Source organism: Galeopterus variegatus, unplaced genomic scaffold (genome assembly GCF_000696425.1).
Source record: "Galeopterus variegatus unplaced genomic scaffold, G_variegatus-3.0.2 Scaffold155, whole genome shotgun sequence".
Taxonomy (NCBI): Eukaryota; Metazoa; Chordata; class Mammalia; order Dermoptera; family Cynocephalidae; genus Galeopterus; species Galeopterus variegatus.
In genome coordinates, this window is record NW_007726266.1 from 461,570 (window position 1) to 477,110 (window position 15,541).

At 40.5% G+C, this 15,541-nt stretch overlaps 1 protein-coding gene across 1 annotated transcript in view; it reads right to left on the bottom strand.

Annotated features, from left to right (window-relative positions):
• Positions 1-15,541, bottom strand: part of VPS53 (vacuolar protein sorting 53 homolog (S. cerevisiae)) — a 152,614-nt gene that overhangs the window by 6,743 nt on the left and 130,330 nt on the right. Inside the window, exons 18-19 of the mRNA XM_008592999.1 lie at positions 14,898-15,046; positions 10,762-10,831 (exon numbers count right to left, since the gene is read on the bottom strand). Of these exons, the coding sequence (XP_008591221.1) occupies positions 10,762-10,831; positions 14,898-15,046 (219 nt within the window). The remainder of the gene's footprint in view (positions 1-10,761; positions 10,832-14,897; positions 15,047-15,541) is intronic.

Genomic DNA, 15,541 nt, shown 5'->3' on the forward strand with positions numbered 1-15,541 from the left:
AAAAAAAAAAAAAAAAAAAAAAAAAAAAGAATTTGAAGAGGCAATTCACAGAAGAGTAAACTCAAACACCCAAAAGACATATGAAGGGGGGGGGGGAGGAGGAATTGGTAAAGGAACTCGAAATCAACTACATTGTATATTGATAAATAATTTTTTTAAAAGACACGTGAAATAGCCATGTAAAATGATACTTAACCTTGTTAGTAACTGGTAAATGCAAATTAAAACCACAAATGTATGCCATTTTTATACCCTTCAGATAGGCAACAGTAAAAGGTTGACAGTCAAGTGTTGGCATGGATATGGCACTGAAATTCACACTCACGAGAGTATAAATAAGTTCAAGCACTCTGGGGAAAATTAAGTATAGAAGTAGAACATTTTCTTAATTGAAGATGCAGCATAACCCAAAACACAGTATTTATTCTTATATACTTTACAGGAATGCCTGGCCATGTAAAAAAATGTTCTCTGCATCCACTATTTTTAAAAGCAAAAGACTGGAAACAACCTAAATGTCCATTAACAGTAGAATGAATAAACAAATGGTGGCATATTCAAGCAATGGAATATGATACTGAGCTTAAAATGAATGAATGCAAATAACATATATATCAACAGGAAGAAATCTCAAAAAACATTGTTGGGCAAAAAAAGCAAGTAGGAACATGATATATATAGTACCATTTATATAAAGTTAGAAAATATGCAAAATAAAATCATATCATTTGTGAATATACACACATATAATATATCAAAACACATGGGAATGATGAAAATCATGATTAGAATAGTGTTTACCTCTGGGCACAGAGGGAAGGGAATGGCAGCTTCAGCAATAACTCTAACGATTTGCATAAAAAAGATCTAAAGCAAATGTGGGAACATGTTACAGATTTTACTGAGTTGAGTGGTGAGTTGGTGTTCTTTATATTATTTTCTATATTTTTATTAACCGGAAATATTTTTTTTTTGAAGACTGGCAAGGATTCAACTTTGTCTTCCATGTAGCAAAAGTTGAGAGCCTTGTCAAAATCAAAGCCATGTCTTAGCATTTATTTGTTGGTAGGAAAAAAAAATTAATGATTATAGTTTAAAACATATGGGGATACTTCCTAGTTTTCCTGCTTCCCAGAGATATATTATATTGCATATATAATTGTACAGTCTTACATGACAGGAAGAGTTTTGAGTGAACCAGACATAATTCTCTAGTGTCCCCCATATCTAGGGAGATATGACACTTTGTTTCGCTGGCCAGTCACAATAAAATTCTGTCTTTACCAGACAGCTGAAGAGATGAAAACCATGGTTTCAGGTTTTACATAAAGCAGTGCAGTCAGAAAATGCAGGAACTAGTCTGAAAGATTTAGCAGCTGTCTGTGGGAAATGGAGATAAAAGGTTCCATTTATCATGAAAATCTGCTGGTTTTCATCTTTGAAAACAGCTAACAGTTCAGCTCCTTAGGCAAGAGGCACTAGGTAAGAGGTGGCCATTGTCAAATTCATTTGCACTTCAGAGGTATTTTTGGGGTGGTGAGACTGGCTGATGTTGCTAATGAGCTACTAGGGTACAAGGTTGGCCAGCATGCTATGCCTGTGAACATTCATCACCCAGCAACAGAAACCTTTGAGGGGAACCCTTTACTTCTTTAAAGAGCCTCCTACAATTCTTGGACACCAGAGCTAGCAGTAGTGATAAAAAATCTTGAGTAGGTAAGACTCCCAGAAGGAAAAGAACCATATATACCCTGCAAAGTTCTTCAGTGAGGTGGCAGAGAAGAGACAGTTCACAATATCAAGAATAGATGGACCAAGGTGAGATATGCCCTGTTTCTTTTCTCTTTTTAAAAAAATTTAGCTATAACTTTCATACAGGAAAGCACACAAATACCTAGTATCCAGCTCAATGTACTTTTACATATGTATTCCCCCTGTTGCCTAACTGAAGCTAGACTCCTAGGACATTTCATGCATCCTAGAGGCTCCTTCACACTCTCTTCCAGTCAGTGATCTTCCTTCCTTCCCGACAAAGATAACCACTCCTCTGTATCACTGTAGATTAGTCGACTGCTCATAAACCTGCCATGAATGTTCGCAGACATGACTTTTGGTGATCATAAGCCCTCACTTCTCTAGGGTGGAATCTGTGCAAGAGCAGAATTGCTGGAACACGGGGGAGGCATATGTTCAACTGTTGTAGAGACTGCCAGTTTTCCAAGGTGGTTGTGCCAATTTCCATTACTACCAGTATATAGGAAAGTTCCAGTTGCTCCATATCCTCACTACCACTTGGTATTGTCACTTTTTAATTTTAGCCATTCTGATATCATTGTGATTTTAATTTACATTTCCCTGATGATTAATATGCTTATTGGCTTTTTGGTTATCCTTTTTATGAAGTGCCTATTCAAGACTTTTGTCATTTTTCTATTAGTTGTTAATCTTTTTCTAATTGATTTATTAGAGGTTTTAAAAAAATATATTTAGAATATGAATACTTTGTAAGTTATATGTACTGCAATTGTTCTCTCCTACTCTGTGGCTTACCTCTTAACTTTCTTAATGGTGTCTTTTGATGAAAAGAAGTTCTTAATTTTAAGTACTCCAAATAACAAATCTGTTCTTTTATGATTGGTACTTTAATGTTTAGTTTAAGAAACCTTTGCCTAACCCAAGGTCATAAAGATATTCTCTTATGTTATCTTCTAGAAGGTTTATTGTTTTGTCTTTTACTTTTAGTGCTATAATCCACCTGATTTTTTAAAAAATTGAGGCATAATTCATATACCATAAAATTCCACCTTTTAAAGTGTACAATTCAGTGTTCTTATTTTTTTATTTTTATTTTTATTTTTATTTTTTTAAAGATGACCGGTAAGGGGATCTTAAACCTTGGCTTGGTGTTGTCAGCACCACGTTCAGCCAGTGAGCGAACTGGCCATCCCTATATGGGATCTGAACCCGTGGCCTTGGTGTTACCAGCACCACACTCTCCCGAGTGAGCCACGGGCCGGCCCACAATTCAGTGTTTTTTAAAAAAGTATATTTGCAAGGTTGTGCAACCATCACCATATGTAGTTCCAGAACATTTCATCACCCCAGAAAGAAATCCTGTATCCATTAGCAGTCACTCCCCTAGTGCTCCTCTCCATTCACGCTTGCCAACCATTAATCTACTTTCTGTTTTATGGATTTGCCTATTTTGGGCATTTTATATAAGTGGATTTATACAATACGTGGCCTTTTGTGTCTGACTTCTTTCACTTAATGTAATGTTTCCACCCATGTTGTAGAATGAATAAATATTTTATTCCTTTTAAGGGCTGAATAATATTCCATCATAATGGATATACTACATTTTGTTTATCCATTCATCAGTTGATGGATATTTGAGCTGCTTCTACCTTTGGCTTTAAACATTTGTGTACAAGTTTTTAGATAAACATATTTTTTCAATTCTTTTGGGTGTATACATATGAGTGGAATTGCTGGGTCATATGGTAACTCTATGTTTAACTTTTTGAGAAGCTGCCAAACTGTTTTCCAAAATGTTTGTACCATTTTACATTCCCAGTAGCAATGTATGAGGGTTCCAATTTCACCAAATCCTCACTGGAACTGATTTTTGTATATTGTGTGTGGTAAAGGTCAAGATTAATTTTCTTCTGATATGGATATCCAATTAACCAGCACTATTTACTTGAAAAGACCATTCCTTCCAAACTGAATTGTGCCACTTTTGCATAAGTCAAGTAGCTATATATGTGTGAATCTCTGTCTAAACTCAAGTCTGTTCTGCTACCTATTTGTCCCTGGTGCCAGTACCACACTGTCCTAATTACCATAGCATTAAAATAAGTCTTGATATGGACCGGCCCGGTGGCACACTGCTACAGTGCGCTGCTTGGGAGTGTGGCGGTGCTCCCGCCGAGGGTTCAGATCCCACATACAGACCGGTTCCCGCTCACTGGCTGAGCGAGGTGCGGGAGCAACACCGAGGGTTGCGATCCCGTTGCCGGTCCCGGTCCAGTACGGGCGCGACACTGAGGGTTGCGATCCGTTGCCGGACACACACACACAAAAAATAAATAATAAGTCTTGATATCCCAAGGTCCCCCAACTCTTTTCTTTTTCAAGATTATTTTAGCTGTTCTTGGTATTTTGTATTTTCATCTATCTTTTAGAATTAGCTTATCAATTTACACATATATCCCTGCTGGCATTTTGATTGGGATTGTACTGTACCTGCAGATTAATTTTGGAAGAATTTACATCTTTTTAATATTGAGTCCTTTAACTAAAAAACAAGAGCTATCCTGCCATTTTAAAGGTCTTCTTTAATGTCTCTTAATATTGCATAGTATTCTGTGTAGAAGATGCATTTTTTTTTTGATAGATTTAGTTTCCTGCTGCTACTGTAAATGGTTTCACTCAAAAGTTTTCATTTTTAAATTGTTGCTGGTACATAAAAATGGATTTTTAATACTGACCTTATATCTAGCAACTTTGCTAAATTTATATTCTAATAGTCTTTCAGATACTGTTTACAATCACATTCTCCGTGAAAAATTATAGTTTTGTTTCTTCCTTTCTAATCTCTGTACCTTTTATTTCCTTTAGAAATTTTTTATTTTATTTTTTGCCTTTCTGTCCTAACTAGGACTTCAAGGGCAATATGGAACAGAAATGGTGATAGTAAACACTCTTGTCTTACTCATAATCTTAAGAGAAAAGCTTTCCATATTTGGCCATTAAGCATGATGTTTATTGTAATTTTTGTCACTAATTGATTCATTTACTTCACATGCTTGCTTAGTGCAAGTTGGTCTTCCCATCTCCAGGTCCCTGATGAGCCTGCTGGTGGTTGTAAATTCCTCTGGAATGTGGCTATGCCTGTCTCCTAGCTGTATGTAGCACAAAGGGAAGACCCTTTTGACAGAGTGACAGGAGAGGCTTGGAGCTCTCAGTGGGAAGGGTGGTCTCACAGAAATCAAGATGGGTCAGCGCTTAATGAGACAGAGAAAACTCAGTGGTTGGGTAGATAAGAGATTCAAAAATCTTTTTAGGAAGAAAAGAGTGCTGTGCAAAAGGGGGAAAGCTCTGTTATCTGGGCAGAAGGACATAAACACACACACAAAAAGAAAAAAAGCTTCAGCTTTTCTGAACATAAGTTCTGCAATCAGAAAATGTAGAAGGAAACTAGTTTAATTTCAGTTTTGTATCAATTCCTAAAATAAAATTTTATTTTGGATTACACATGAATGGATATGTGTGGGAGAGGAACACTATTATTATTATTTTTTTGTCTTGTTCTTATGGAGAATTTCAAACATATACAAAGTAAAGAGAATGGTGCAGTGAATCCTTAGGCATCCACTACCCAGCTTCAACAACCAAAACATTCTGTCATTCTCATTTCATCTACGCCTCTAATCCAGGGGCACTCAAATGGGGGTAATTTTGCCCAACCCCCTCTTCCCCGGGACATCTGGCAATGTTTAGAGACATTTTTGGCTGTGACAACTGAGAGGGTATTACTGGCATCTAGTGGGTAGAGGTAGATGCTGCTTAACAACCTATAAGGCACAGGATAGTCCCCATAACAAAGGATTCTCCAGCCCAATATATTAATAGTGTAAGGGTTGAGAAATCCTGTTGTAATCATTTCCTACTTGCTCAATTTTTTTGAGGTAAAATTTATATACATTGAAATGTACAATTCTTAACTGTATAGTTTTGACAAATGGACATACCCATATAATCTCTACCTTCTTGTAAGTTTTTGTATATGCCCTTTATCATATCCAACAATTTCCCTTCTATTTCTAGTTTGCTAAGGTTAAAAAATTTTTAATTATTATTAATGGGCATTAAATTTTATCAATCCATTTTTTTTAAGACTACTTAAAAACACCCTGACACCTCTAGGGGATTTTCCTAGAAGAACTCTGCCTGAGAATAACCATCCTACTTTCTCATTTTTCTAACCCCCACGATATACATACTACTTCATTTTCTTTTTCCTTCTTTGTGGTATTTGAGCTTTAAAAAAATCTAAAATTCACTTTAAACATTTTTTTTAGATGGTTTTGAATCATGTGAGTTTAAAAGTCAGTACTGTCAAAATGTGGTATATAGGGCCGGCCCGGTGTCGCACTCAGTAGAGTGCGGAGCTTGGGAGCGCGGCGGCGCTCCTGCCGTGGGTTTGGATCCCATATAGAGACCGGTCCGCTCACTGGCTGAGCGCGGTGCGGGCATGACACCGAGGGTTGCGATCCCATTGCCGGTCATGAAAAAAAGACAAAAAGGAAAAAAAAAATGTGGTATATACATACATTGGGATATATTCAGCCTCAAAAAGGAAGAAAACTCTGACATATGCTTCAACACGGATGAACCATTAAGACATTATGCTAAGTGAAATAAGCCAGACACAAAAGGACAAATACTGTAAATTCCACTTATACGAGGTTCCTACAGTAGTCAAATCCATAGAGACAAGACAGTAGAATAGTGGTTAACAGGAGCTGGTGGAGGAGGAAACGGGAGTTGCCACTGAGGTGTACACTTAAAAATGGTTAAAACTGTAATTTTTATGTTAAGTATATTTTACCACAATCTAAAAAAAAGTCAGTATGGCATATAAAGATAATACGAAAGAAAATAAATTCATAGACATGCAATATATTGCTCAAAGTATTTTATTTTATTTTTTGGCAGCTGGCTGATACAGGGATCTTAACTCTTGACCTTGGTGTTATAACAACTGCACTCTAACCAACTGAGCTAACCAGCCAGCCTGCTCAAAGTATTTTAAACTCCACAATATGGTAGCTCTAGAAGGGGCTTTTGAGAGTGCTGGTTCAGTGCTCTTATTTTAACATGAGGAAACTGAGCACGGAGCAAGAAAGCAACCAACTGTTCATGACCACAGGGACCATAAACAGCAGAATGGGGCCTAGATCCCAAGTCTCCTTTTCCCTACACCAGAGTAAGTTTGGGCTAATGAATTCCATTTCTACCATGTGCTCAATCACCGACAACCACAGCCATAAGACTAATTAATGACCTTGCAAATCCCACAAGAGTCTCTGAAAATCACAAACTAGCAAGAAGCATTACAAATACCGGTATGGTTCAGTTCTGAGTGCCCTTGCAATTGCTAAAGAGTACTCTGGGGTCCAAAGATAAATAACTCCCATTATATAGTAATCAAGAAGAAAATAAAGAGCAGGAAAATGTCTTCTTCCCCATTTTCAGTGTAAATACGAGGGTACTTCAAAAAGTTCATGGAAAAATGGAATTAAAAGCTAATACGAATCCTTCCGTAAACTTTTTGAAGAGCCCTCCTATTAAAGCATAACCTAGGGGCCGGCCCGGTGGCGCACTGCTACAGTGCGCCGCTTGGGAGTGCGGCGGCGCTCCCGCTGAGGGTTCGGATCCCACATACAGACCGGTTCCCGCTCACTGGCTGAGCGAGGTGCGGGCGCAACACCGAGGGTTGCGATCCCGTTGCCGGTCCCGGTCCGGTACGGGCGCGACACTGAGGGTTGCGATCTGTTGCCGGACACGAAAAAAGACAAAAAGAAAAAAAAAAAAAAAAGCATAACCTAAATTAGGATCTAGCACCTTTGTAGCAAAGCAGACACTGCTGAGATTAGGCTAAATCTTAGCTTTGAATTTCACAGCTTTTGTTAAAACTTGAATTACAGCCACTTTATGATTTGAGGCAAAATCTGTTTCAGTCTATGAATATCTCTTTGTTACCTTCTTGATTCCTATGGTTCTGCTGCTTGAGTGAACATGCCTACAGCTACATGACTGCTTGAGTTTCAATGCCCTGATACTCAGAGCAAGTATGCACCCAGCTAAACCTGAACTTCACATGGGAATCCACACTGCCTTATAATTCCCACCCATACCCTCCCCGAGGCTGGGCCTGTAGAGATGCACACTCTCCTATTACCCACTTGTATTTGCCTGGGGTCTGATAAAGTAAATCTCCAGTTCCAGGGGATGGTTTTCTCATCCATATCTCAGAACAGGCCAGATCGATTATTTTTCTGAAGATTCTGGCTGTGGGCCTGAGTTGATTATTCTAGTATTCTTTTAAAGAAGAAAAAATCTGAGGAAACTAGATATGATATTGGATTTATGTGACAAAATGAAAATATCATGGTTATCAGACACTAAATCAGTTAGCAAGGCCTGGGCAAAGCTGCAAAGTCATGAAAACATGTTGCTAATGAGTCAACTTTGTGTTCCAGTGGCTTCATCAAGTCTTAAGACAGAAACACAGTAACTGAGAGCTCTAAAGCTTCTCCCAGATACACAGATCTTAATCACCCCACATCCTCTCTTATTACTCACAACAATGAGATGAACAAAATGAATTCCTAGTAACGTGCTAATGAAAGTGGAGACAACATGTTAGGGCATTATTCTGCTGTTTCCAACAGAGAGAATTAGTTCTGTACTTATGACATGCCAGGGTAAAGAATTTCAAAACCCTGAAATGCTACAGTCAGGCACAGCTGGCATCAGAATCCACACAATCTCCCAGGAAGTTTACTGTGAACACTTTTGACTGTGCCTAAAGTTGGTCAGTCAGACAGCCAGCAGCAAGCAATGACTAGATATTATGATGCAGGCTGTGCGCAGGCAGATATTAGGGAAGATGGGAAACGAAAGCAGAAACTAAGTCATGTTCTTGGTTTTAAGAAGCTTAAAATTACTAAGAGCTGGCATTTATTGAGGGCTTATCATGTGCCAGACTTGTGCCAAGCACTTTATGTGCACTACCTTGTTTAATCCTCCCAGCTACTCCATGGGATGGTCCTATGATTGTTCCCATTTTATAGACAAGGAAACCAAAAAGCTGGGAGGTGAAGTAACTAGTCTAAGGACAAACAATTGCTACGTTGTGGAGACAGGACTCAGCCTCAGACCTCTATGATTCCAAAGCCCATGACCTTAATACACCATACTGCCTTTTCACAAACTAGAAAGGCCACTCACTTACAAAAAGAAGAGAAAAACATATCGCACTTGTCAGTTTCAAGAGATCTTGCTATTCACAGATATTACATATCCATCTTTGACTCTTCATGAGAGACCCATGATGCACTGCAGCACATGCTAATAACCCACCACCTCCCTGAGGTATGACTCTAACCAGCACAGTGAGATGCTGGTGGGAGGGCAAGTCCCTTAGGTAGGGGAGAGCTGAGCCACTCCCAAGGCGACTCATTTAGTGGAAAAGCAGGATTTATGGAAATGTCTTGAATTATATTATCTTCTTAAAAATGTAGTATGAGTTCTTTCAAATATAAAAAGTAACTGAAGGGGGCCGGCCTGTGGCTCACTCGGGAGAGTGCGGTGCTGATAACACCAAGGCCACAGGTTCGGATCCCATATAGGGATGGCCGGTTTGCTCACTGGGTGAGCGTGGTGCTGACAACACCAAGTCAAGGGTTAAAATCCCCTTACCAGTCATCTTTAAAAAAAAAAAAAAAAGGTAACTGAAACATGTTTTTTTTTTCCTTTTTGTCTTTTTTTTCGTGTCCGGCAATGGATCGCAACCCTCAGTGTCGCGCCCGTACCGGACCGGGACCGGCAACGGGATCGCAACCCTCGGTGCTGCGCCCGCACCTCGCTCAGCCAGTGAGCGGTGTGGGATCCGAACCCTTGGCGGGAGCGCCGCTGCGCTCCCAAGCAGTGCACTGTAGCAGTGCGCCACCGGGCCGGCCCATGAAACATGTTTTTTAAATGTTGATAGGCAGAGGCCTACAGAGGATTTATTTGAATGAATATATGAGAATCATTTTTGACCAGCATATGAATAGTTTGCATCTAAGTGGGTGTTTTGAAAGAACTCGGGACTGAATATTATTATTTATTTCTTAAAGTAGCTTAAACTGCTCTCAGCTAAAATTGCTCAAATTTCAGAAAGTGCAAATAGATTGTAGCTGAAAAGAGACAATTCTGCTGTAACATAAAACTCATCAGTGCTGAGGTGATACAAACTATGAAGAGATGGCTTGAAGCACTGAACTCAAGTGAACAGAGTGGGGCTCGTCAAGGAAAACTTCTTAGGTGAGGTGAACAGAGTTTCTCAGCACCAAAAAAACATGCCTTTCTTTGCTTGCTACTCTGCCCCAGGCACTGTGGGATCAAAATAATCAGAGCCTTTGCTGCTCACTCTGCCTGGACCAATTTTCTCCTAGTCCTCTCAGGACCTAGCTCTTGCAGAAGCCTTCTCTGACCATCTCATCTAAAGCCATTACGCCCTCATACCCCAAATATACTCTTTCACATAACCTAGTTTCCTACCCCTCAGCATACTTATCTTTGTTACCTTGTATATTATTTGTCTTCCCACTAGAATGTGAGGATCATGAAGGAGAGACCTTTTCTGTGTGGTATATACACTGCACCTAGAACGATGCCTGGTACTTAGTAGGTGCTCAGCCAAAAAAAAAAATTTTTTTTGTGGCTGGCCAGTACGGGGAACTGAACCTTTGACCTTGGTGTTACAAGGCTGCAATCTAACCAAATGAGTTAACCAGCCAACCCCTTCAACAAACATCTTTAAAATAAATGGATAAATGAATGAAGAAAGCCACCAGGTCATCATACTGTCCCCAAACAGAGAAACCAGCAATTTTATTTCTCCAGAATAGATTTGTACTAGAAGGATATGTGTTTGATCTATGACAAAAGCTGTAAGACAAAGGGCCTATATTAAGTTCATCTCACCTGTTCTGCTCCCACCATGCTAATTGGCTTGCACTTGAAGAGGTGAGTGATGAATTTGGGAATAAAAGAGCTGTGGATAAAAAAGAAGTGACAAATTAGGCTTATTCACTCTTCAGTAAAGAACTGCAGAAACTTTTTTTTAAGGCCCGACCTTCTTCCATAACAAACTTGTGAATAGAGGTAGACACTATTGTCACCCACCAGCACCCATTGTCCTCTTTTTCCTTCCAACCAAAGCCCTGGTTTTGATTAGATATACATGGTCTTGGGATGCCGAGAAAAAGTGGATCCCATCCTAAACTACAGGGGTGAATTCTAACTAGTCTCAGCCAGTCAGAGCATGGCATTTCCTTGGTGACTGTTGTTGGTCTTGAGTAGAAACATGATCTAAGTTGGCCCGATCAGACTGCAGGGAAGGACTTTCATTTCAAGGCTGGGGCTGGGCTTCTCCTCTGGATTTAACATCTAGAACTGCCATTTACCACCATTCTGAGGATAAAGCCAGCCCCAGGGACAGTAGGGTAAAGAACTGGGTCCTTAATGACATGATTGAACCACCAAATCATTCTCAAATCTGTCCTACCTCTGGACTTCCAGTTATGTGAAATAAAAAATTCACCTACTGCTTAAGTCACTTTGAGTCAGCGCTTTTATTACTGGTAGCTAAAAACATCCTAACAGATATAAGAGTGGAATATACATAAAGTAGTTATGGGTCATAAATGCAAAAACAGTAAATAATTGTGGAGGGAATAACTGTCAGGTCAAGAAACAAAATACATGATCTTCCAAAAATTTTCTGAAGACTGAAGGTAACCTGGACCAGGTGGGCTGATGGTGCTGATTTGGGGGAAGGAGACACTGAAGTTGTAATAGGTTGGAGGGCTGACCAGGAGGAAAAAATTGCAGAGGCCTAAGTTGAGAAAGCTGGGTTATACAGGTGTAGAATGGAAGGTGCAGAAACTAGAAATGCCTGTGATGAAGGCAAGATCCAGAGTGAGCTGACCAGGAGGTGTCATAAGGGTCGACTACCAAGGTGGGGATGATGGAAATAAAGCAGGATTTGTGGGTTTAGATCAAGGCACCTCTCTCCTCATTCTCCAAATGCTGCTCCCAGGCTGTGATCACCACCTTCTTCAATCTCTCTATATCTTTTCCTGTACACTTGGGCCCTCTCTAATACCTAATGACTTACTGGACCTATTAATGGAATGGCCACCAGCACCTCAAACCCAGCATACCCGACTCAGCCCCACCCTGGAATCTGGGTTCAATGGAATGGATCTCTTCTACCTCATCGCCCAGGTCAGAAACTGGAAGTCACCCAAGACAATTCCTTCACCTTCAACCCCAAATACAGTCAGGTACCAACTATTCCCCTGAACTCTCATATCCACCCCTCCTAACCATCCCCACTGCTACTGCCTTTATCATTTCTCACTTGAACTCTTTCCATTGTTTCCTAACTGGTCTCCTTGCCTTCATCCTCATGCTTCCTAACCCACCGGCTGCCAAAGGCATTTATTTCAAATGCAAATATGATCACGTCCTTCCCCTGACTAAAATTCTTGTAATGGCTACAGATAAGGCCTTCCTTGATTCTTGGCTCTCTGTCCTCCACCTCATCATGCTAAGCCCTGGCACTCTGTGCTTCAACCCAGTTGAAATGCTTGCAGATCACATGATTCTGTAGGCTGTTTAATGCTTCTCACTTTTGCTTACATTGCTCCTGGAATACCCTTTCCTCAGGCCTTGCGGATCAGTACACACACACTTCTTGGACCCTGTTCAAGGATGTCTCTTCTATGAAGCTTTTCCTCCACCACTTCCATCATATTCTACATAGAATCCACAGGCCTCTATCCTAACATCTAACCTATTTTATTACACTTGCTTGCTTCCATGTCTATTTCCCTTTACTTGACTGTTGAGTAAATGAAGATAGGGACAGTGTCTATTAAGCCAAAGCACTTAACTCTGTGTCTGGGACATAGGAGGTACTCAAATGAATGCATGTTGAGTAAATAAATGTTTTAATAATGGCTGCAGCTACAACTTTTTGAATGTCAGGTTAGTACCAGCACTTTACCAGGAAGTTTACATGTGACTTCTCATTTTATTCTCCCAACCACTATTAAGAGATTTGTCATTAATGAGTGGAGGGAGAATTAGCTTAGTGGATGAGGGAAGTCACTTGTGGTTCAAATTACAGTTTCAACCAGGGGTGATCTTGATATCTAAACAGGAAAAGCTATTGTTGCTTCAGACACCAAATAAAGGCAGAAGGAAACATCTATGGCTTTGCATTGATGCAGGAGGAAAGGAACTTAGGGGACAGGAGCTTGAAGTCCAAAGATCAGATTTAGGCCTGCTGATCAGGAGGAAGTGCAAACAAGGGACTATTTGGAAGGGATTCTTCGGTGCTGTAAATGAGAGCCAAACAAGTAATGTGAGATTGAATTCATGACTAATCACAATTGTACACACAGTTAGTAACTAAAGTTACTTCACACTAGAGTAAGGTGTGGTTGTGCCCTGAAACAGGCTCTGTGTGCTAGTCTACAGGGGGTGGAGTGGGGAAAATAAAGAAACCAGACACAGGTCTTTGGGGGAGAAGTCCCAGCAATGTGGTGGGTAACTGCCAAGAGCTTCTTCAGGCCAGCAGGGTTGTGATTGCTATTGCTCTTGGTTGGGGAAGGGTCTCTTCACAATACCCACTTCTGAGGTTTCTATCTTAGGCTGGGATTTTACAAGGATGAGAGATGGGCATCAGTATGGGCTTAGTAATAAAATTAAAGGGCTCTGAGGGTTCTTAGAGAATGTGAGGCTGATGCTGGGACCAGCTAAGTCAATGGACACCTTATTTACTTTAACATAAACTCAATGAGACCACTGTGTAACAACACTGGAGACTTTCAGTTACAGTAAATTTTTACAGAGACGCTGCTTCTACTAGTGATTATGGGGAGTGTCACAATGTGATTTATCAGCAATGCTTTTAACACACACTAATGAGCACCCAGAGAGTGAAGGGAATGTCAACTTCTGGTCCATCTGCCATACTGCAAACATTAATGCCTCCCTGGGGAGTCCACTCTATCCTTTCTTGACAAACTAGAAACTAAAGCTTATGCTACAAGCTACTCCATAATTGTTGGTCATTAGGGATTTATTTGTGAAGGAGAGGGAAAGCCCTACTTGAACACAAACTGGACGAGATTTTGGGAAGACAGAAACTTGGAGTACTGAATTACTGTTTGGGACCTGGATGAGAACAACCCAAATACAGTAGCTTGGACTGGGCTGACCTTTCCTGAAGACCTTCCCTGAGAAGTTTGCCAAAATACTTGTTTCATAATCGGTCAGAGGAGACACTGACCTTTTACACTGCCTGGTCTCATGAGAAATGGTGCTATAGCCAGATGCTGATTGGCAAAGTACCGAACTACTTCACCGCTTCCAGACTTAAGCCAGGAATGGCCACACACAAGGAAGTGGCAGGAAAACATGCAGCTCAGTGCTCACTTCATCTACTTTGGCAATGGCGCTTCCTGACTTGCTCTTCCCACTATGTCCTATTAATTCAAAATAACAGGATCCGCCAACTTGTTTTTGTTTGCCTTGATGTGACGATGGTCATATTGCTGTTACTGCTATCTATCTTTAAGCAGCAGATTTAGTTTTATTATTATGCTTCTTTTGGGTACAAATTAAAATTAATTTGCCTGCAGACACCAGAATGAGCCCCAGCTGGATGTGCAGATACCTGGATTGTGAGCATGCTGGGTGGTAAGTATGGCATTAAAATACCCCAGTTGAGTATGATACTTAATGGTGTATATACACGATTGTATATTTGCCCAAACCCAAAGGATGTATACTACCAAGAGTGAACCTTCATGTAAACTATAGACTTTGGGGGATAATGATATCAGTGTAGGGCAGCAACTGCAACAATGGTCCTACTCTGATAGGGGATGTTATTCATGGTGAAGGCTGTGCATGAGTGGGGGCAGGGGGTATATGGAAAATCTCTGCACCTTCTACTCAATTTTGTTGTGAAACTAAAACTGCTCTAAAAAATAAAGTCTATTAAAAAAAACAAAACTCAGTGGTGAGAATGCTCCAGGACTTACTTTGCAAATTTAATGCAGAACTGAGTGAAGTATTTCCGTGTGGAAGCCAGGTTGTCACGGATGATGGGGACGTTCTGCTTAATGTGAAGAATGACGGAGGTGACGTAGGGGCTCTGGTCACCAACGTGTTCTACATTCTGCCACTGCATCTGAAACAGAGAAAGGACAGGACAAGGTTTTAGATGCTTTGCAGGAGAACCATGCCACCTGTTTTGGGGAAGGGACACGGTAGAGTGAAAATTAGGTCATAGCTTGGTCCCTCTTGTCTTGGGGAGTTTGCCTCACCCATTCTGTAGTGGCTGATCATGAATAAAAATAAGTATGCCCACCTTATCCTTGACAGTGAAGTGTAACCTGGGCACCTTTCCTTTTCCTGCCTTGTCCCTGTCATGCTCGAGACAGCCTCCCCTTCCCATCTCAGTTGCTGTCTTCAGGTAGCTGAATAAGGATCCTATTCTTTTGTCAACTGTTCCACCAGCAGGGGATTGTGGGAGAACAGATGAGGGACATCTATTTCCAGGCAGACTGGTAACTTGGGAGATCAGAGGTGGCTGGGCTAAATGAAATGAAACTTGAAAGAGAATTAACTTACACCCTTCTCTCAAGTAAACTGGGAGTTTGGGATTCTTTAAAAAGGAAACTAG